Raw genomic sequence first — 25,361 nt, forward strand, 5'->3', positions numbered from 1 at the left:
GATCTAAGTCTCACCAGTCAATCCCCACAACTCCATGATCACAAGAACAGCTTCAGTATAACCATTATATTATGATCTAAGTCTCACCAGTGAGTCCACACAACTCCATGATCACAAGAACAGCTTCAGTATAACCATTATATTATGATCTAAGTCTCACCAGTGAGTCCACACAACTCCATGATCACAAGAACAGCTTCAGTATAACCATTATATTATGATCTAAGTCTCACCAGTGAGTCCACACAACTCCATGATCACAAGAACAGCTTCAGTATAACCATTATATTATGATCTGAGTCTCACCAGTCAATCCACACAACTCCATGATCACAAGAACAGCATCAGTATAACCATTATATTATGATCTAAGTCTCACCAGTCAATCCCCACAACTCCATGATCACAAGAACAGCTTCAGTATAACCATTATATTATGATCTAAGTCTCACCAGTCAATCCACACAACTCCATGATCACAAGAACAGCTTCAGTATAACCATTATATTATGATCTAAGTCTCACCAGTCAATCCACACAACTCCATGATCACAAGAACAGCTTCAGTATAACCATTATATTATGATCTAAGTCTCACCAGTCAATCCACACAACTCCATGATCACAAGAACAGCATCAGTATAACCATTATATTATGATCTAAGTCTCACCAGTGAGTCCACACAACTCCATGATCACAAGAACAGCTTCAGTATAACCATTATATTATGATCTAAGTCTCACCAGTCAATCCACACAACTCCATGATCACAAGAACAGCATCAGTATAACCATTATATTATGATCTAAGTCTCACAATCCACACAACTCAATCATTCTGAAGTGTTGTGACAAAATGTGTTGCTGACAGTGTAATTAAGAATGTACCATCCAGTTAAAAGATTCACATTTACTCCAACTGTTTTTATAGAACCACTGAAGTTGACTTAATGAAATAGTTTCAAGACTATAATTTGGTTGATTTGACAGAGCAATAACATTTTTTCACTGGAAATAGGAGTGAATCATGTAATAGGGCATACAAATGAATAAAGATAGGTGCTATATCAATTATAAAATTTTAATATGGTAGTTTGAATTTCAATCAAATACTAGTAGTATAGTCTAATGTTGCTATTTAAATTATATATTTTTTACTTAATACATTAATATGTTTTCTATTTACATTACAATTTTTACATTACAATTTTTCATTTCAATTTTTCAACTTCATTGATGTACATAACCAAAAAAGAAATATAATATTTTCTTTACGGTGTCAATAAAGCATTATTCTATTTTAATAACAAACTCCATAGAGTTGAAGTGTGAACTTGTAAAGTGCATTAGTAATAATAAGAATGAATTGTCCTGAGGTATTGGCCAAGCATTGGACTTGAAGTAATGTCCCATATATGGTGCTAACATGGTGGTAATTAATTGCATATGTATACTACAATTATAAACATATCTAGTCAGAAACAGTAGAATCAAAACACCACATGTACAGGGTAATGAGAAAGAGATGTACAAATTAGTCAAATTGTATTACTGAGCTGATTCAGATAGTGCTAGTATGCATACATTTAGTAACAGGCATGACATCTTCAGCATTGTCTAGCATTATCAAACTGTTTCTGGTTTATGCAACCCCCCCCCTTCCTATTGAACATTGAAGAAAGAAGAGTTATAATTATATTGATATGGTACAATATTCATATTGAAGTACCGGTATGCTTACATAGCTCCATGGACAAACTATTGTATCACGATAACTTGATTGCACCATAGCAAAATAGGGGCATCACATGCAGTACAATGCACACCAGCATCTCTGAAAGGACTGAGATGTCAGCTTTGATTGTAGTAAGCAGTCCTAGACTTGGTGACTATTACAATATGTATAACCTGTATTCTGCAATCATGCATGCACATGTAAGTAAAATACTGAACTGTACGAAGTCTGTCGACTTGAAGTACGTCCCATCACAACACACATTATATGCCTCTCATAGAAGCATTCCTAATATGGCAATTTTAATTTAAATAAATAATTAATTGTAATATATTACCTGGGACATCACCAGATTGACATGGTGGTAATGTTGAAAACTGTGACTGTAAATGAATCCAAGTCATATCAGGTATAATCTGTAGACCACATTTATCATATGGATTCACACGTAGATCACACTCCTACAGACAAAAAGATATTTGAGATCAATAATAATATAACAGTATGTCACCATATAGACACAATCATTACAATAATGATACACAAGAGATTTGTATCACACCCTGACTATTGTCACTATACTCTCAAAAACTAGGAAGCTATGCATGTTGGTAGAAAACGCCCTCTGTGTTGAAGAGTGCTGCTACATTTGCTACAGTGACAAATCCAGGCATACACCTACTTCCACCCATGCAGTCGTCAGATCAGCCAGAAAGTAACAAAAATGGTAATACATGAATGGCATAATTCTACCGCTGGGTAGCAGTTTATGTGCTGCATTCCAAAATATAAGTCACGTACAACCCTTTGGCTCACATAAAATTAAGTGATCCAGTAGTAGTGACTGCTCCTTGGCTCACAGCTGAATTTCACTTGAGTGCAGTCAAAGTTGAGTCACAAAAATCATCTTTGACTGTGTTGTTAAAAGCTATATGGAACATAACAGTCTTTCAGTTCATTCAGCCTCAGGCTGAATTCAGTTTAAAAACATTTAGGAAATGCACGTCAGATACTTGTATCTCTGAACGATCACAGAAAACTACATAAAAGTGATTTTTTTCTAACATTGCATTGTTATACTATGGTCATATGCTCCGTTCAACTGGATGGTTTTATATCATAAGAATTTGCAGTACAACCACTAGAGGGCGCACTTTCTAAAATTAATAAAATCATGTTGTATATCAGTTTACTGAGCAACCTAAAGGAATTGAATTAATACCTGTATTAGACTACAAACTTGGTGTGGTAATTCTGGATTAAAGACACCTTCATCTTCATATATCTTCTTTCTATATACATACACAGTATATGTGTTGATAACCCATGGCTCTGTATGAGTGACATCTACTACATGCATACTAACACGATTCTCACCAATACCCAAAGTATAGTTTGCTGCTCTGTAAACATTAAACCAAACATATTACAATATTTTCTCTATTATTAGTGGGCCTGCTTTTAAAATATGCACAAATATTGAGGCAGCCATATACTTATTTTGCATGCATTTCAGAGTGTGGCATGGTTTTATAAGAACAGCAAATGTGATTACACATAGTGTACACATGACAGGATTATGTACTAGTCCATTGCATACAGTGTTAGCTGTCAGTCATGATGACATGAATTGTCAATGACCTGTGATTGGTAGAAAGTGTACACATGACGGGATTATGTACTAGTGCATCACATACAGTGTTAGCTGTCAGTCATGACATGAATTGTCAATGACCTGTGATTGGTAGAAAGTGTACACATGACAGGATTATGTACTAGTCCATTGCATACAGTGTTAGCTGTCAGTCATGATGACATGAATTGTCAATGACCTGTGATTGGTAGAAAGTGTACACATGACAGGATTATGCACTAATCCATTGCATACAGTGTTAGCTGTCAGTCATGATGACATGAATTGTCAATGACCTGTGATTGGTAGAAAGTGTACACATGACAGGATTATGTACTAGTGCATCACATACAGTGTTAGCTGTCAGTCATGACATGAATTGTCAATGACCTGTGATTGGTAGGAAGTGTACGCATGACAGGATTATGTACTAGTCCATTGCATACAGTGTTAGCTGTCAGTCATGACATGAATTGTCAATGACCTGTGATTGGTAGAAAGTGTACACATGACAGGATTATGTACTAGTCCATTGCATACAGTGTTAGCTGTCAGTCATGATGACATGAATTGTCAATGACCTGTGATTGGTAGGAAGTGTACGCATGACAGGATTATGTACTAGTGCATCACATACAGTGTTAGCTGTCAGTCATGACATGAATTGTCAATGACCTGTGATTGGTAGGAAGTGTACGCATGACAGGATTATGTACTAGTGCATCACATACAGTGTTAGCTGTCAGTCATGATGACATGAATTGTCAATGACCTGTGATTGGTAGAAAGTGTACACATGACGGGATTATGTACTAGTGCATCACATACAGTGTTAGCTGTCAGTCATGATGACATGAATTGTCAATGACCTGTGATTGGTAGAAAGTGTACACATGACAGGATTATGTACTAGTCCATTGCATACAGTGTTAGCTGTCAGTCATGACATGAATTGTCAATGACCTGTGATTGGTAGGAAGTGTACGCATGACAGGATTATGTACTAGTCCATTGCATACAGTGTTAGCTGTCAGTCATGACATGAATTGTCAATGACCTGTGATTGGTAGAAAGTGTACACATGACAGGATTATGTACTAGTGCATCACATACAGTGTTAGCTGTCAGTCATGACATGAATTGTCAATGACCTGTGATTGGTAGAAAGTGTACACATGACGGGATTATGTACTAGTGCATCACATACAGTGTTAGCTGTCAGTCATGATGACATGAATTGTCAATGACCTGTGATTGGTAGAAAGTGTACACATGACAGGATTATGTACTAGTCCATTGCATACAGTGTTAGCTGTCAGTCATGACATGAATTGTCAATGACCTGTGATTGGTAGGAAGTGTACGCATGACAGGATTATGTACTAGTCCATTGCATACAGTGTTAGCTGTCAGTCATGACATGAATTGTCAATGACCTGTGATTGGTAGAAAGTGTACACATGACAGGATTATGTACTAGTGCATCACATACAGTGTTAGCTGTCAGTCATGACATGAATTGTCAATGACCTGTGATTGGTAGAAAGTGTACACATGACAGGATTATGTACTAGTCCATTGCATACAGTGTTAGCTGTCAGTCATGATGACATGAATTGTCAATGACCTGTGATTGGTAGAAAATAATTGATATATCAATTATAATTGATTTGAAGATGGATAGGCAATTGACCAGGAGCTACAATAAGACATGTGAGCCTGTTTTGCACTGTTTAGTGAATGTATTGATGTAGACAAAACCACAGTATTTGGTTAATAAATGCAAATATGATAGATCAGTACATCAATGAAAATGATTTTGACTTGATCACCATATCTTAACCTTCAATTCATAAAATCTATAATAGTAAGGAAACACTGCCTCCTTGTGACTGGAAAGAGTCAGGTCAATAATAGTTACCTTGTTGGACCATATTTATCATCCAATCTTGCCTCACAATCACAACTGGCAGCAAATGCCCAGATTTTAATCAGAACACTGTCATATGGTACTATTACACGATACTCAGTGACTATAGGGTCAAATGTAGGACTTAATGTTATACCAGATTCCATATATAAACCAGTTAAATATGGCATTGTGCCTTTATCTGAAACATAAGAACAAAAAAGTATCTTCATAATGTGTATAGTATGGACACATTTATACAATGTGACTGCCCTCTAGAGTCAGGTTTTATACAGAAGACAATGCATAATCATATTTCAACAGGTGGTGTGATGGTCTTTCAATTTACTCACTAAAATGACATGATACATAACCTAAAAAGTTGCAATTTCATTATGCAAAGTTTAGCATAGGTTCCCACTTACCTTCCTTACAAGACACACACTACATTGGTAAGGATGGTCACTTACCTTCACTACAAGGCGGTCTCTTGTACTTGACATCTATTATAGGATCATCATCAAACACATTATCAATTAAATTAGCTATATATCCTTCTTTTTTAAATCTTCTCCTATCAGTACTGTTGAGAAATTCTGTGTTACTCTCAGGACCCAGATCATCAAACTCATTGTTGTTCTCCATTTCTTTAGAATAGTAATATTGTTCAATTGTTGATATTACAGTGTGTAGTTCTGCTGTGTTATGATGCACATTGGATGAATATGTCATTACTGGTTCATTCTTCATTACACTGCCAAGTCTGTGTAAGTCTTTTAATAATAAACTGTACTTAGTGCAGTCATAGGATGGATATAGCTGTGAAAGATAAGCAATTTACTGTTAAATTAGATACTTTTTTTTTATACGTAGCTCAAGAACAGCTTGTTTTTGTCTATTTTGAATCTGATTGAAAAAGTTATTAAGGTCCTGTTATATATATTTTTGATGAATGTACCATGACAAAAATCAAAGAAAGCTTAGAATGAACTCCTGTGTGTTAAAGGCATTGGAGGCATGAAGTACAAATACTGTATCAAAAGCACATCTTACACATAAAGCAAAAATTGTATTTATTACATGCAAAATCATTGAAATGTCTTATTTTGACCATTTTGTCCTATGATTTTAAAGTGAGCACTTCTATAATGTGCTTCTAATACAGCATTATTATTGAGATATCAATTCATGTCTCAAATCAAACTTTAACATGCATGCATTACTCATAAACCATAATGACCACCCTAGCAAAGATTATTACCTGTTGAAAACTGCCCTTATTGACTGTCTCTCTTCTTGTATCTAATAAATATTGTAGATCCTCATTTGTAAGACATATTTGATGAGAAGGCTGACAGTTTATACCCTGTAAATGAGGATAGAAATAAAATGTAAAATAAATGGAAGATACCCATTTTTCATCTAACTCCTTTCTAACTACAACATTTAATGTGCAGATTTGTCACCATGCACAGTACATGCATCTGAAATGAGCTGCTAAAATATTTAATTCAATGTAGCTGATTTGTCTCTGTATTTGAAATGTTTAAGTGCCTTATAAGACTACTACAGTCATCATGAATTTAATGAGACAAGGAAATACAGACACCTACCATAATGCCCACACTAGAATCTAACTGTTCTAATGCCTCAGTCACATCTTCAGCAACTGACGTCTTTGAGAATAACATTTTAACAGTATCATCTATTGCATTTTGTTTGATTGTATTACTAGCCCAACCTTCATCTGTAGAAGTTGCTTGCATGTGAGGCTGACCGTTGACCTACAAAAAAAACAAGGATTAGTCTGATGTGTTGTACCTTCATCTGTAGAAGATGCTTGCATGTGAGGCTGACCGTTGACCTACAAAAAAACAAGGATTAGTCTGATGTGTTGTACCTTCATCTGTAGAAGATGCTTGCATGTGAGGCTGACCGTTGACCTACAAAAAAACAAGGATTAGTCTGATGTGTTGTACCTTCATCTGTAGAAGATGCTTGCATGTGAGGCTGACCGTTGACCTACAAAAAAACAAGGATTAGTCTGATGTGTTGTACCTTCATCTGTAGAAGATGCTTGCATGTGAGGCTGACCGTTGACCTACAAAAAAACAAGGATTAGTCTGATGTGTTGTACCTTCATCTGTAGAAGATGCTTGCATGTGAGGCTGACCGTTGACCTACAAAAAAAACAAGGATTAGTCTGATGTGTTGTACCTTCATCTGTAGAAGATGCTTGCATGTGAGGCTGACCGTTGACCTACAAAAAAACAAGGATTAGTCTGATGTGTTGTACCTTCATCTGTAGAAGATGCTTGCATGTGAGGCTGACCGTTGACCTACAAAAAAACAAGGATTAGTCTGATGTGTTGTACCTTCATCTGTAGAAGATGCTTGCATGTGAGGCTGACCGTTGACCTACAAAAAAACAAGGATTAGTCTGATGTGTTGTACCTTCATCTGTAGAAGATGCTTGCATGTGAGGCTGACCGTTAACCTACAAAAAAACAAGGATTAGTCTGATGTGTTGTACCTTCATCTGTAGAAGATGCTTGCATGTGAGGCTGACCGTTGACCTACAAAAAAACAAGGATTAGTCTGATGTGTTGTACCTTCATCTGTAGAAGATGCTTGCATGTGAGGCTGACCGTTGACCTACAAAAAAACAAGGATTAGTCTGATGTGTTGTACCTTCATCTGTAGAAGATGCTTGCATGTGAGGCTGACCGTTGACCTACAAAAAAACAAGGATTAGTCTGATGTGTTGTACCTTCATCTGTAGAAGATGCTTGCATGTGAGGCTGACCGTTGACCTACAAAAAAACAAGGATTAGTCTGATGTGTTGTACCTTCATCTGTAGAAGATGCTTGCATGTGAGGCTGACCGTTGACCTACAAAAAAACAAGGATTAGTCTGATGTGTTGTACCTTCATCTGTAGAAGATGCTTGCATGTGAGGCTGACCATTGACCTACAAAAAAAACAAGAATTAGTCTGATGTGTTGTACCTTCATCTGTAGAAGATGCTTGCATATGAGGCTGACCGTTGACCTACAAAAAAACAAGGATTAGTCTGATGTGTTGTACCTTCATCTGTAGAAGATGCTTGCATGTGAGGCTGACCATTGACCTACAAAAAAAACAAGGATTAGTCTGATGTGTTGTACCTTCATCTGTAGAAGATGCTTGCATATGAGGCTGACCATTGACCTACAAAAAAACAAGGATTAGTCTGATGTGTTGTACCTTCATCTGTAGAAGATGCTTGCATGTGAGGCTGACCGTTGACCTACAAAAAAACAAGGATTAGTCTGATGTGTTGTACCTTCATCTGTAGAAGATGCTTGCATGTGAGGCTGACCGTTGACCTACAAAAAAACAAGGATTAGTCTGATGTGTTGTACCTTCATCTGTAGAAGATGCTTGCATGTGAGGCTGACCGTTGACCTACAAAAAAACAAGGATTAGTCTGATGTGTTGTACCTTCATCTGTAGAAGATGCTTGCATATGAGGCTGACCATTGACCTACAAAAAAACAAGGATTAGTCTGATGTGTTGTACCTTCATCTGTAGAAGATGCTTGCATGTGAGGCTGACCGTTGACCTACAAAAAAACAAGGATTAGTCTGATGTGTTGTACCTTCATCTGTAGAAGATGCTTGCATGTGAGGCTGACCGTTGACCTACAAAAAAACAAGGATTAGTCTGATGTGTTGTACCTTCATCTGTAGAAGATGCTTGCATGTGAGGCCGACCGTTAACCTACAAAAAAACAAGGATTAGTCTGATGTGTTGTACCTTCATCTGTAGAAGATGCTTGCATGTGAGGCTGACCGTTGACCTACAAAAAAACAAGGATTAGTCTGATGTGTTGTACCTTCATCTGTAGAAGATGCTTGCATGTGAGGCTGACCGTTGACCTACAAAAAAACAAGGATTAGTCTGATGTGTTGTACCTTCATCTGTAGAAGATGCTTGCATGTGAGGCTGACCGTTAACCTACAAAAAAACAAGGATTAGTCTGATGTGTTGTACCTTCATCTGTAGAAGATGCTTGCATGTGAGGCTGACCGTTGACCTACAAAAAAACAAGGATTAGTCTGATGTGTTGTACCTTCATCTGTAGAAGATGCTTGCATGTGAGGCTGACCGTTGACCTACAAAAAAACAAGGATTAGTCTGATGTGTTGTATCGTCCTACCCTTGATGTCATTAAGCATTAGAAACAATATTTGAATACTTTCTTGGAAACAAAAGAAAAGTTGCTCAATGCTCAGACAGGTATTAACAACGCTAGAGCCCAAATAGAGATAAAAAGGATCAGTGTTTCAGAGACTTACCTCCACTACTATAGGATGCAAGGACGCATTGAATATAAGATCAAATCCTAATAATTGGAAACAGTTTCCACATCTAAAAAAATAACATAGAAAACAATAATAAAATTTGCAGGATTGTTTCACCATAAGATAATGTATACATACAGGAATTGAAAAAATGTATATTTAAAATCATTTTTTATATTCAACCTCACATCTAGTTCTGACTGCAGCTCACCTGTAAAGATCATCTGATGGGAAGTCTGTAAATCCAGCGAAATGAGCTGCTAGCGTAGACTCTGCAACCAACAAAGTCTGAACTATGATAGATTCCATATTTTTGAATGCCACTGTGGCTGCTTCTGGTCCATGATTATGTTTCAAGTACTGCTTCAATTGTGCAAAATACCAGGTTCTGTTAGGTACCTAGTAAACAACATTTTTAAGTCAATAATAAAACATTTACATATAGACAACACACCAGTGCTGATGTAGAATTGTCTTCATCTATAAACATTATTTAACGTATCACTGTATATCATCCATTATAATCGCTATCAAAATCTAAATTGCAGCACGTCTTATAAGAAGTCTTATAAAGCTGTAGACCGTTTTCACTTTAAAGACAGGCGCCCTCAGCAGTTGACAGTGAGCCAACAATTCAGAATGGCCTCTACATATATTTTCAGGGTAAGCCCATCAGTGAAAAGATGGTGCATCATTGTACATCACCTGTTTTTAGACTTTGCCTAAATAAGGACTAATAATGAACTTTTGCCAATCCATAATGAACTCAAGTACACTTTGTTACTCATGTGGCACAAAGTGTGCTTGAGTTGGCCGGATTGTTTTATTGTGACCTACAATTTTGTACATCAACGCATAAAATGAAAAAAATGTTTTTTAGGGTACTTATTACTTTGATGATAATCCTGTTTATATGCAACAAAATAACTTCACATTGCTGGTTTTCATAACTAGAACATTCTTTTTATTATAAACAGCGACCTCACTCTGTTGGTTTACTTTTGAAACAGTTCTTTTATTTTTATTGCAAGTAATTTTTTTTAAATATGGACCAACAAAATATAAAATAACTCTTTTATTTGTACTATGCTGTACTATGTAAGTTGAGGAGAATAATTAAAAAGATAAAGAACTCATAATTGAAAATTTGCATTCACATCAGTGTCATTTTTATAAAGAGTGTAATCAGTATCAGGGATAATATACACAAGAATGCTGACTGACTAATAATATATTTCTGTCTATTGCATCATTGATTTATATCAGCGATCATCAATAGCTAATACTTCTTGTTCGTTAAATGACATAACGAAATACATGCTGAGCAGATCGTTACACAATTGGAACAAGTTGGGTCAAACCGACCTCAAATTAGAAGCACAAGATAGAAGATGCAAACACCTTTCAATTTATTTCATCCAATTATATTACTTGCCGCAAGACAAAATTATGACAAAATTATGACAAAATTATCCAAACAAATTAAACAAAATGTATGTAACAACGCAGTCTCACATGTCAGGATATAATCCCTGGTGTTTCTAGTGCATGACATAACGCTAGTACAAGTGTGCCTCATAAAAATAGATCTAATTATTTCTAATTACATAACGAGCATGCCAAAGTAAGTATGCCAATATATTCACACCTGTATTACACTAACATTGGCTTAAAGGGACACAGATGTGGACATGCTAACAATCTGACTGAAAATAACAAGTTTGCATGAAAGTCATAAACCAGTTGATGACCTAATATTGAAACCCACCTTTTTAAAACTTTTTTGGTCTTGTCTATAATGCACTAAGCCTTCTGAGTGTAAAAATGCTCTAAGTGGAGACACTGAGCTCACTAAAACGTAGGCTCTTATATTCACTGGCATACCAAATATCAACAGAGGATTGGCAAAATATTGTTGAACAACGGATTTCTTGTTTTTATACCTAAAATAAAAAGACATTAAAAGAAAAGAATATAGTGCAAGTCTTACACAGTTACAGCACAAGTCTTGAGATGTATGTCGCTATATCTAGACAAAAGGTGAATTTAAATTTGTGAACAGACATACTAACATATCAGACGAAATACAATACAACTTGTTTAAGAGCAAAAACTCATGGAGGCGAGTGTCGGGAAAAAAGAATCCAGGCAAGTTAACAGAAGATTATCCCTCAGGCTGTATATCCCAATTATAAAATTCTACAATCAAAATACACGACTTACTGTTTAACTTTGGAAAAATCTTTTTCTTTAGTAGGTTGTAATATTTGTATAGTTCCACCTGGATTTGGTGATTTGAAGACCCACTTAGCATCAGGACCCAAGGCATCAGCTACACTTAGAAACTGTTCATACTGTGTTGGTAGAACCCAACATAGTGGTGATAACTCACTCTTCCTCAGTGCTATTAAAGAGAAATTCAATTTATTTCTGAAAGTGTCAAATGTCAGTACTGTGTAATACTTCTCACAAACAGATGACAATGACATGAAGCTCTGTACTATATCTTCCGTGCTGACATTTTTATTGTTTTGTAAACATTTAAATTACTTTTGAATGTTTTTAAAATAAGACCACACATATGGTAATGTCAATTTGACTTTTCAATTGTATCTTCTTCTCAGCACTTCTCCTGTGAATTATGAATCCCCCCCCCTTTGGTGTTAAATCAAATAATTTAGTTTTACAACTTACAGGGAAGTCTTCTTGCAGCTCCCATCATAAGGCAAAAACTGTCCTTCTTCCAAAGAGTATTCCTAATACCTGGTATACGATTTACCTGGGCAAGTATAGAAAATAAAGTAGAACAAATTGTGTATCTCATTCTTTGAGTATAATCAATCGTAAAACTGTTTTATGAAGTAATTTTTTGGGGGACAGTGTACTTCAATATAAGAGATTGGGACAAATATACACATAAAGCAATGATACTGATAGACAGACAGGCTTGGCATCATTTGTATACTTTTACAATGTAATCATTTGGTGAATGTAACATATGATTTGATTTTAATTTCAAATTAAAAAGATCTGTTTTGGACATCGTGACATCAGAAGAATGGTGTGATGATACAGTTTTGTTTTATTTTACTATTCTTCGTTTCAAACATTCTAATTTTAATAATATTGTAATAGTATTAATTTCTAGGGAGAGGTTATGAGAACACAGTTTATCCTGTGTTTGAAAGTGGTATACAAATGAATCATCTTACATAGCATGACTATGAATATTTACCTTTTGATATGGTTCAAGGTGCGCATATGATGATTGGCTAAGACATGTAGAGCTATCCCCATCAGTAAATGTCATACATAACAATACCATCCATCCTTTCAATTCATTATTAGATATTAACTGTTGCTGTTGTTGCTGACTCTCAATATCCTCTTCAATTGCCTCATCTACAAAACATAATACCCACATGTCACTTGGTGATCTATAATTTTCATATTTCATGTCAACAGACCTATTTTTTAATAACACACCCCCTTACACAGGGATCCCACCAAAAGACCCAACTTCCAGGATACAGATATTCCAAAAAAGGACTCTTTTTATCTCAAAAGAGATTGTTGTAACATGGACACATGCAAAATTATATACAAATGTAATAACTTGTGATAATTGCAGATCATTCTACCTAAGTTAATAAGTTCTGTGTTTAATAAGTTTAATCTTAGATTTCTATGATATCAATGATGATATTATTATTATGATATAGCACACATATATAACAATATAACCCACCTTCATTATCACTATACACAGTACCATTGCTTTCAACCAGTCTACCTGCAGACTTATAACCACTGGCAGTTTTCACTTCAAATCCATGCTTACTAAATGCTTGTTCATACACTGGCAAATCCCGATTTATCACATTGGGTTGACCTTTGACCTTGACTATGGCTTCCACTTGGTCTGTTTGATGCAGAAGTCTTTCTTCAATCTTAAAATATATGAACAGAAAAACGCAAGAACTATTGATGAACTATTAAAAGTAGGGTACCAGTCAACAATCCTGAAATGGTAGTGTTGTTTATTTACATAGTTACAGTGAGTACATCTCAGTTGTACTGCCATGTACAAGGAGATTGGTTGCTATGGTTTTCTGGGACAAAATGGTTTAATATATGATGCATCATTTCATATCTCACACAGCTTAAAATAATAAGTCCTCTTGAGGTACCATACATACTACATGTACAGCACACTTTATGGTTTACAAAAATTGTAGATGAAAAAAGAGTTACAAAAATGTAACACAGGGCATAAAAAGAGATAACCAAATATGATATTCACAAAGATATGAGTGTATATACCGGTAGTGGCACAGGGAATTAATTAGCCATCGTTTCAGTATGGTTTCTAAAATGTTTTTTGTTCCTGAGTGAGAGCAGAACTGATCCAGGCAGTTCTAGCTGTCTCATCAATAATTTTTTATTAAATGTGTTTTTTTTTTTTAGTTTTGTTTTACATTTGATACTTCATTGAACCAGAGAATCAAAAGTCAATACAGATTAATGATAATAATAATACATGATTTTATTATTTGACGCCACAAGTAGCAACATGATTTACAAATTACATCATGGGTTAGTACCCGGTAGTATTATGAGGTTATTACAAGGATACTGCAAAGTATGCACGAAAACAATTATAGGAATATCGACAGACGTGCAGCGGAGGTCGATGCGACTGAGTACTGTCTCAGTGATAACATGTATGTAGTATAGTATAGTATATTTTATTTGACTCAAATTAATGAATTGGAAAGACATTAACCATGGTCAATAATCATACACAAAAAAAACAACACAATAACAAGAAATACAGATATAAAAAATAAAATATAACACTAACAACTATAAGGTATTACATTGTAAAATTATGTTAATAAACTTTCCTAGACTATGTATGTTTATATTGAACAGAATTAATGCACTTATGAAATTAATGTAACAGCAAGATACAAAAAACACAATAAAACTGATGGACAATCTTGATAAAAGTATGAAAGCCATGCAGTGGTGCATGTACAGATATAGTACTACATGCATGAGTACACTACTGCTATACCATCTGTTGATGTGAGGTCTTTCATCATACATGGCTACCCATGCAAGTAGTAAAAACCCACACCCTGATGCTATCATGCACTGTAGATGCTAATATGCCGCTCCTAATTTAATTAGGAATGTGCTAATTGCCTGCAGCCAAAATGCCAATTTAAAAATTAATGTTATTGATGTTTTCACATTTTAAAGAACACATCTGGTTATGGGTAAAAAATGATGACTAGAAAGGTATGTCAAATATCTGTAAGTGAGTGTTTCGCAATTATTCTCAAAAGTATGTAGCTATAGATGGAAATGGAAATATGCTTAAATCAACTGTTGTCCTAATTTTAAATTAGGTTGCATGTAAGTCGGATTGATGACCTGTATAGTGATTGACAGCAGAGGATAGATGCAGCTGTGTTTAATATACCTGACTTTGTCACTTGACACTAAACATGATATTCCACATGCAGATAGATTACTAGAGTTTAAAAAAAAGATTTATCTAAATGATTTTGTGGCTTCCTAAACTGAAACAGATACTTTTCATGCTAGACAAATGATAGAACAAGAATGTATGTTATTTTTTTTATGTTCCTTTGTGCTGCACAAAACCTGGTGCTGGCTAATTATGTATTTGTCTGCTGACACTGTCAAATTTAATTTTGAAATATTTAAAAACAGCCACTGTAAAAACAGTTAGCAAGACATCTAAGCTTTATGAATGCATCTCTAGTATTTTACCAATGCCAAGATAATTTCATTGATAGTTATCTTGAGTTTCAAAATTATGCCAGTTTTATAATCCTGTCTGAAACAGGAATGTGACATTATGAAATATCATACAAGGTAAAGTGACACTTAATTAATTAATCAACCTTGGGTTAGTTTGACAGCAAGATTTAAAGCTATTAATGAACTAGCAATAAATTACTTACCAATTAGGGACAAATCAATAAATGTGCTTTCTTGGTTCATTTCGGGGTGGGGAATTGTTATGAAAACATAATAAAATAACAATATATATTTGGTTGTATGGTTGTAATGAAAATGTAATAAAATAAAGATGTATTCCATTGTAACTAGAATACTAGAGAGTGATATAATACCACTGATGTACAATCCCTTAATTAGCAATATTGGTTCATCCTTTAAACTGTAAATGGACCACACAGTAGGCATTGTGTTTTGATCACATCCCAAAGAGGAGAGTTTAAGGTCAACACAGGTATGCTTTAACATAACACAAAGTGAGGACTTTCTAAGTTGTGATTCTGCTCATATTTAAATATATGTATTCCAAATTATACATTGAGTCTAAAATTATACGAGTTAGTAATTAACATTTTTGGATAAATAGAAAATGACTATGAAAGTGAAAAATGGTCATTGCCATGACAACAAAAATATAAAGAAAAACATGCCCTCAACAAGTCTCACGCTTAGAGCAAGTAACTTTTCTCGGTGCCACAAGTAAACAATGCATGTAATTTGTACAATACACTGCACAAGAATACCCATCATGCCCTCGCTTTCATATATAATATAGCAGAAAATGGCAAGTTATAAAAAGAATACATTAATCATTACTTTAATGAGACAATTAGTAATTACATAATTACTACCATCAATAGTCATTAGAGTAAATTCAATATAACTGTTTTGGTATGAATTGATAAGGTGAGGTGCATGAGGTCACCATCACTATCTGTCTATAGAACCTTACAAAATTTCACACACAAGACATAACACTAGCTGTCATACAATATTGTGACTGTACTAAACCATGTACATACATCAGGTTGATATAGAGTTAGACAGATAATGTATAACGCCATAATAAATTCAAATTTACCATGCTAATAAACCTTAGGGACAAGCGGTTTTCTATTATTGTTATTAATTATGTCATTAGTCACAGGGGATTAAATGAAGCAGACAGCCTCTTGAGATATTAGTATTAAATGAGACTAGCCTGACTTTATTACAATGCCAAGTTACACTCACAATATTTGAATTATATAATGCAAACTGAGCAAATTTACTGAGTGTCTCCTCAGGCTAGAATTATTGCATTTTCTAGGGGTTGAAAAGAGGTAGGAGAAAAAATTGCATGTTTAATTTTCATCTGATAGCCTAGAATATGCGCAATATTCCACTTGCTATATACAATACTTCACTAATGTCTAGAAATAATGCAATTAAAGCATGGTGTCATCATGCCACACATGTGTAAGATTTGATTGATTTCCCAATACAATACAATCCACTTTTCCTCAAGGCAAGCATGAATGCAAGTTTTCATATGAATGTGTTGTGCATTAAATATTGACTTTAACTTCTTAGAATATTCTTTGATGAATTCCAAAAAGCCTAAAGACCCTTTTTTTTTGTACTTGTTGATCTGGACAACACTCGCCATTGTATGGGACCCACAGCTCATGCAATAAGCAGTGGGATGACTATCGCTCTTTAGCAGTTAGCTTCTGATTGGCTGAATGAAAATTTTATCAGTTTAAACATCTGAGATTGTATTATGATGAGGAACATTTCAACGGCCAATGAATGGAAGTACAAGAATGTATTCTTTTTCTTGGAATTATTATTGCATAAATCTGCATGAGTAATGAGATATTACAGTACTAGCATTGTAGCTAGGCATTAAAAGACTATGGAAAGTAAACATGCCAATAGATTTTATTTGGGGAAAAAATACCAAGTTTAACACAGCTTCAGATAAGATTAAATGTTTATATGTTGTACGGTAGTAACAGAAATAGCTATATTATCAACCACACAAAAACACAACAAATAACAACAATAAAATGCATTTTCCTGCACTTTCACTCAGTAAAAGTTTTGAAGATTGACTAAAGATTAGTACAATAGAAAACAAATTGTAAATTTAATTGGGCACCCCCTGCAGCAAAACTAGTATCTACTTAGATAAAGTAGTTTCCAATGTGTTGGTTTATCAAATAAAGCACTATAAAATGCCACAAACAGCTCTGAGGTACATTCAGCAGGGGTGGTACAATCTAATCTTACACAATTTAATAATTCAAATTATAAATTCAATTCAACTATCTTAACAGAATCAGTACCTTGGAGCAGTTTTGCATCCAATATTGACTTAAAATGAGCACTGTAATGGATGAGAGACAAACAGACAGACAGACTGATAACTAGATGTACAACACATTAATAACATAAATATGTGTGTTAATTAAACACAAAGTAATATTCAACATGGATTAGACAATATACATACATATATTTTATACAGGTAATGAACTGATGTGAAAATTTTGGTCAATATTCTCTGCTAACCATATGGTAAATAGTGTATTTAGTAATGATACTATTAAGTTAAAAATAGGACAAGTGCTTTTCAGTCAGCAATTGTATACTCTCTCAAGTGAAAAATTACAGTCAAAAGGTCTGGGTACAAAATCTATTAATCACTGCAGATTAAACCTGCTTTCAATTTACTTGAGACTGTCTGACAGGAACTAAATTATATTTTTTGATTACATTTGTATGTGGCATTCAGTGTGAAATTGCAAATGTTAGTACTTCCTGAAGTTTGTTCAAACACGTTGGTGTAATGCAATTCTTGTAAAATGGATCGATTTGACTTATCTTGATGGATCAACATGCGGTTATTTGTATTTACATGTACATATACCTATAATGTTGCATGTTTTCTCAAAGCTTTTTAGTTCAAAACCACTCACCAAAGGTGTCAAGCAGGAACTTATCTTGTTTTTGGTAAAACAAGTCATGACATGAAACAGCTCCCTGTCATTTTTAATGAAAGAGTATATTTGAGTGCACGTGAACATAACTGTAAATTGAATGTTTCGTCATATGTACATATACATGCAATCTCTCGAAATAAAACTCTGGAAAACAGATTTTAACAAAATCCATCAATGAATATCTGAAAAAAGGTCTCATTCTGTTCAATATATATACCAAGTTTAAACCATTCACACATGACATGAGATCCAGTCCCAGAATGTTAGAAATGTGTGATTTTGATGCACTTTCCATCTTGAATCAGTTCATGACACAAATGCACAATAATGTACAACTAATAGACCAAATACCGGTATACTGAGTACCTACAGCTTTCTGTAGTTCATTAGTTCATAGACTAGCTTTGCTTGGACAGAGTCTTTTTTTTCAAAAGGTTCAATAGTTAATTGCTCTGGATTCAAGTTACAATTCATCGGCTTCAATCTTCAACAAGCATTTTAAGTTACTGTGACATCATGAGACATGGAAATATGCACGTATTAACTTTGTTTACATACTTATACAAGTACTTGCAAGACATTTTACGCCTTATTGCATAGTACTCAATTCTCAACAATACATTGAACAGCATATTTAAAATGTTAAACTAGGATGTTGTTAACTTTCCCAAAATGTTTTGGCTATCATACATGTACCTCAGAAACAGCCGAACGACTAATACTACTACAAAAAGAACACACTGAATACATAAATACATTATCTATTTATACAATTATTAATTCTTAGAATGACTTATTAATATCTATTTCTAACAGTATATATAGCAACAAAAAATAAATAAATGAGATCAACTAGGGATTACATAATTTTCATGTTTTTCATTTCTTAGTGAGAAGGTATTTTGTATAAATAATCCTACAGACTTGATATTTTTATCTGTGAACAACAAAACTCATCAATTTAACCAGTTCTCTATAGAAACTATGAAACACCAACAGCATTTGTGTCCCTTCTCTTTAAATCAAAACTGAATCAACCAGAATATAGTTCTTCCCCTAATCCAGAAGTGAGAATATGGCCCTTTCCCTCAATTCAAAACTGAACCATCAAGAATACGGCCTCTCCCCTTAATTCAAAACTGAACAATCAAGCATACAGCCCCTCCCCTTAATTCAAAACTGAACCATCAAGAATACGGCCCCTCCCCTCAATTCAATTCAAAACTGAGCCATCAAGAATACAGCCCTATCCCTTAATTCAAAACTGAACCTTAATTCAAAACTGAACCATTGAGAATATGGCCCTTCCCTTCAATTCAAATCTAAACCATTGAGACTATGGCCTTTTCAGAACAGAATTTATTAAAACCAATTTTATCCCAAACTGCAAAACAAAATGACGTAAAACAAAATATCATAATGTATATACCAAGTTTGAACAAATTTCGTTGATCCTTGATTTTGATGAATGCTGAGCACTAAAATGGCCACCTTTAATCATACTAAATCAGATTACATAACAAAATTCACTAACATATGTGTGACATGAAGTATGTTATATGTGTAAAATCTGAGCATAATCAGATATAGAAAAGCATGAACAAACACATGCACAGAGGTGAATCTATAAGCTTTCTGACTTTAACTAAACAGGGACTAAAAACGCTTCAATGTTTTCAGTAAACCAGTACATAAATCAAACTATGATCTATCTGTATATGGCAGTGAGATGCATGCTCACTTAGATTGCAAAAAAACACAGAGATGTTTAAGGAACTCTTGAGCCTCTTGACTGAGACTGCTATTACCAATGCACATTTCACAAGCAATCTGAACAAATCTTAGACGAGTCCACACAAGGTACATGTACACAAATAAAGCAATTAAATGATTTTTAAGATGAAGTGAAAAATATCACTTTTTACCAAAAATGACAAAAATATTCATCAAAATTAGAGAATTAAAGATATAATCATGAAATGAACAAAACTGAGAGAAGTCCACCTCAGGTACCCATATGTATAGTACCAGAGCAATTTGACTTGCGGTTTTAAAAAAGTTGAAAATAACACTTTTTACCAAAGATGACAAAAATATTCATCAAAATGAGAAAATTAAAGATATCATCCAGAAATGAACAAATCTGAGAGAAGTCCACCTCAGGTACCCATATGTATAGTACCAGAGCAATTTGACTTGCGGTTTTAAAAAAGTCAAAAATAACACTTTTTACCAAAGATGACAAAAATATTCATCAAAACAAGCCATGCATGGCACAGTCCTCGTTAGTTATCAAATTTAAGATATATAGTTTTGTTTATAGTAATATAGCTGGAATATAACAATGTCAGGAATATGATTTTTTTAACATTAAAATGATTGACATTTGTATCTGATCGTCAAACAAGTACTTGTCCATATATATATATAACATGATGTATAACGAATATATAAAATTTGAATATAATCAAAGCATTTAAGAGATATGGCTCTAGAAGCCCAATCATTAAAACAAAATGGCCGCCAGTCAGCCATTTCGAATCCAATCTGAAAAATAAAATGACGTGCATCAGGAACCTGTACTGTCTAATGTATGTTATAAGTTTGAACAAAATCCATCCATAAATGCAAGAAATGCTTGATATTTGATGATTTTTTAGCACAAAAATGACCACCATTCGTCAATTTTGAATAGGATCGTCAAACCAATATATCTGTCTATCTATAACATGATGTATAATGAATATTTAACATTTGAACATAATCAGTCAAACCAAGTTGGAGATATGGGTCTAGAAGCCCATTCATTAAAACAAAATGGCCGCCAGTCGGCCATTTTGAATGTTATCTGAAAAACAAAACTATTTGCATCAAGGTCCCATAATGTTTAATGTATATATCAAGTTTGAACAAAATCCATCTGTAAACAGCCGGGAAATGCTTGATTTTTAAGATTTTTTAGCACAAAAATGGCCGCCATTCGGCCATCTTGAATCAGATTGTAAAACAAAAAGGTGAGCATCAAGGTCCTATAATGTCCAACGTATATACAAGGTTTGAACAAAATCCATCTGTAAACAGCCGGGAAATGCCTGATTTTGATGATTTTTGGCCATTTTGAATAGGATCGTCAAACCAATATATCTGTTTATCTATGACATGATATATAATGAATATTTAAAATTTGAACATAATCAGTGAAAGCAAGTCAGAGATATGGCACGAGAACCACATTCATTAAAACAAAATGGCCACCAGCTGGCCATTTTGAATTTTATCTGAAAAACAAAATGATGTGCATCAAGATCAGGGTCCTATAATGTCTAACGTATATACCAATTTTGAACAAAATCCATCTGTAAACAGCTGAAAAAATGTGTGATTTTGATGATTTTTAGCACAAAAATGGCTGCCATTCGGCCATCTTGAATCAGATCGTGAAACAAATTGATGTGCATATGTATAATATCATGTACAAATGTATGTTGTATGTGTGAAGTTTGATTGTGGTTGGTCCAGGAATTTCTAAGATACAGGTCCGGACGCACACACGCACAGACACACGGAGGTCAAAACATAAGTCTCCGTTTTCGAACTGCATCCAAACGGGGACTAAAAAGTTGACCCGGATGCAGACAGACACCTAACAATCTGTAGTACTTGTGTGGTGGAATCAAAGGCAATATTGTCTTTGGTGAAATACACCACATCAGTCTGCACATATACTGGTAACTTTTAACAGAACATTAATCTACTGATTCTATTGTTTTTTATTTATGTAATTAATGTAATTAATGGTATAAACAGACTGATTTTTGACCTTCTCTAGAAGAAGAATTAAGAAGATTTAAAATAAGTCAGCATCATCTTAGCTGATTCATCTGCAATTTTTTACATGGATATTGGATCTTGGATAACCTTTAGATGGAAAAAAATTATCTCTCCAAAGACAAGTAAATTATTCAACAATTTTGAAAATAATATTTACAAAATTATTTTTCTAAATCTATAGAAGAAACATAGTTTCATTTGAAAATATATATAATTTTCAAACACTTCAAATGAAATTCATAGTTTTGAATATACATGTAAGTGTCAACGAACATTGGTCTCATCCATAAGCATTTTAAATGAATTTAATAGTAGTCTCAGACTATAAGTATCAACTTAACTTAATTAAAATCAGATGTTTTCAAAGTTTTTTTTATCAAAAACAAAAAATATCAAAGTCCATACCATTTATTAAAAAATGACTGTTAAAATGCTTGCTGGCAAAGATAAAATTCAAATTAGTTAACTACTACAAAGTTGGGAGTAGAGTGAATGACCTTGTAAATATGGCATTTAAAGAAAGTGACTGCAGCTGAGACTCTTAAGAAGTAGGAAGGTGATAGTCTGGGAATGTTTTAATGCCAAGTCATATTAAATAGAGACATGGATAGAAAACAATGATATGCTATTTTACAGTAAAACCACGAGAAGACTATTGAAGTAGGACAATGTTCTAAAGTAAATAGCATCTTCTTTCTCTTCTGATGAAAAGAAGGACTGAATGGGGAGAAAAGGAAATCTCTAAGTTCCTATATTCAGCATACCCTTCAAGTTAATTGCCTCTTTAGGTAAAAATGTGACTATACTATAAACTGGGATGCCTTGAATCTTGGCAGTAGTCATCCAGGCTTCAGGCAATATAGTGAATCATTAGCTGAACTGGTGGTACACATCATTATCAGTGCAGGGTATGAGCAGTTTGTAAGGATGTTATCAAGACCCTGGTATCAAGATAGCTGGACTACATATTGATTTATGTGTTAATAAAGTTATTTGCAATGTTAACTAATCTGTGCTTAAGGTAGAAGCTTAGTCATAATTTAAGACCAAATTGGTCATAAATCGCATTACAATGTTCACTAGTTTATTATGTACAATCATGAAGCTAATGTCCCATGGTACAATGAAATACCATTATTTTGTGTGTTACAGTTATGCTTTTTGAGAAACGTGTCCTAATATTTCTTAAAAACTGCTATTTTTAGAACAATTCCATAGAACACAATGTTAAAGAAAAATTGCATTTTTTGACACTTTTTAAAACCCAGATTTTTCAAATAATTGAGAACAACCAAAAGTACTTCATCATTAACAATATATGATTTTTTCAGCCTATGTCACCAGAGTAGATTTTGAGATATTGCATAATATCTCTGCCATAGGAACCTGTTATAAAAGTGCTATAATAGTGTCAAGATGGCGACTTTCCACTAAAATACAACCATCCATTTCTCCAAAAAAAGGCTGGTGACCCCCAAATTTTTTTAGGTCAATATCCTTATATTGCCTTGGAGTACAATTTATTGTAAAATGAATAAATTCTGGGTTTTTTAATTTATGAGTAGGCTTCTACCTTAAGTATACAATTTGTGTTCAAAGATATAAATGTTTTGGCACAATCAATGCTTTTTCCAGTTATAATTTTAAATTTATAATCAGACTTTGTGATAATTTACTATCAATAAGTATTACTATATATATTTAATATTTGACTTTTTCACATGTTACTATAATAAACAACAATACTTAATTACTGGGATATATTTCTCTAAACTTATTACTATATTAAATTCATAACAGTTTTCTGTTATTGTTTGAACTGGTAGCATATAATTACAGTTTTAACCATCATACATGCTTGGGAAAAAATGGCTTGATATTATACGGGGATAGGTAACAGTGAGAAATATAAATCATATAGTAAAAAGATATTCCTCCTTTATATATACTGTATTATGAACCATACAGACCTCAGTTACTTTAGAGGATCTATGGATTTAAAGACTTTTATAATGCTTGTATTGTAAATCACTTCAATTTCAAATATTTGAAATATTTGCAAATTACTCAAGTTAGTTAACTGGCAAAATTTCTCTGGGATTCCGAAGAGAGTGATTTTCTCAACATTTATCCTCACAAATGTCCTCAAATATTAAAACGATGAAAACTGATAGAGGTAAAAACTAGTTAATAGTACATAAAAAGACATTGGTTGAAATGTTTAACAGTACCAGTAACAGTAGCTGCCATTCATTATATTTATCAATCAATCTACTGATACTTGTTTGTTTTCACACTACTTCATTTCAATGATTTATTATTTCCGTTTTAAATTACTGAACAGTAGGGGAGATACCAAGCAGGTACCAGTATTTTTTTTATTTGTGATATGCTCCGTTCACCCTTTATTTAGTTGTAAAGCAGTCAGTGCAGCACAGTTCTAGGTTATGTTGCAGGTACAGGGCTAAAACAATGTTATTCAATAACACCACACCAACTAGATGTGCAGCAGTATGTGTTCTAACAATTACATTCAGAGATTTTCCAAAATTAAGTTTAGAAATTAGAAGATGAAGACCTTCATCATTTAAATTTATTATTGACATTAATGATACATGCACTAGATACTGCCTAATATGGGATGGGATGGAGAAGTTAAATGTTATTTACTTGGGATAAGTACAAAATATATTGGACTGAAACAGCACTGCATGCTGTTAATTCTCATGAATTGGCTCTTTGTACATCTTTATAAATACCAATTATGTTTATTTTAAAAGAATTTTAGCATTTTAACTTGGGTATTCTGATATTATTTGAAAACTACAGTCAGTACAGGATTATAGCAGAACAACAATATATCCCTGGTTATGCCATCACTAAGGGGTGGACCATTTGAAAACTTGGGGAGGGGTGGGAAAAAAATTACATTCAAAATCTTATTCATGAATATTTAAAATATTCATGAAAAAAAATTAAAATGTAAAATAAGACACTGTGAGAAGAAAAAATTCCACTGGTTACACTCTTCCAGCTACCCCAATGATTTCATATCGTTGTAATCTGGTGGTTTCACACTTTTCA

At 33.8% G+C, this 25,361-nt stretch overlaps 1 protein-coding gene across 1 annotated transcript in view; it reads right to left on the reverse strand.

The window, feature by feature from the left end:
• Nucleotides 1-25,361, reverse strand: part of LOC102805664 (cadherin-like and PC-esterase domain-containing protein 1) — a 39,452-nt gene that overhangs the window by 10,975 nt on the left and 3,116 nt on the right. The window contains exons 2-14 of the mRNA XM_085497222.1: nucleotides 13,373-13,574; nucleotides 12,860-13,026; nucleotides 12,319-12,403; nucleotides 11,848-12,028; nucleotides 11,393-11,567; nucleotides 9,836-10,023; nucleotides 9,619-9,691; nucleotides 6,891-7,061; nucleotides 6,539-6,643; nucleotides 5,748-6,096; nucleotides 5,290-5,479; nucleotides 2,958-3,138; nucleotides 2,073-2,196 (exon numbers count right to left, since the gene is read on the reverse strand). Coding sequence (XP_085353348.1) covers nucleotides 2,073-2,196; nucleotides 2,958-3,138; nucleotides 5,290-5,479; nucleotides 5,748-6,096; nucleotides 6,539-6,643; nucleotides 6,891-7,061; nucleotides 9,619-9,691; nucleotides 9,836-10,023; nucleotides 11,393-11,567; nucleotides 11,848-12,028; nucleotides 12,319-12,403; nucleotides 12,860-13,026; nucleotides 13,373-13,574 — 2,191 coding nt within the window. The remainder of the gene's footprint in view (nucleotides 1-2,072; nucleotides 2,197-2,957; nucleotides 3,139-5,289; nucleotides 5,480-5,747; nucleotides 6,097-6,538; nucleotides 6,644-6,890; nucleotides 7,062-9,618; nucleotides 9,692-9,835; nucleotides 10,024-11,392; nucleotides 11,568-11,847; nucleotides 12,029-12,318; nucleotides 12,404-12,859; nucleotides 13,027-13,372; nucleotides 13,575-25,361) is intronic.

The sequence above is a fragment of the Saccoglossus kowalevskii genome, chromosome 3 (assembly GCF_978046115.1).
Source record: "Saccoglossus kowalevskii chromosome 3, keSacKowa6.1, whole genome shotgun sequence".
NCBI classification, from domain to species: domain Eukaryota; kingdom Metazoa; phylum Hemichordata; class Enteropneusta; family Harrimaniidae; genus Saccoglossus; species Saccoglossus kowalevskii.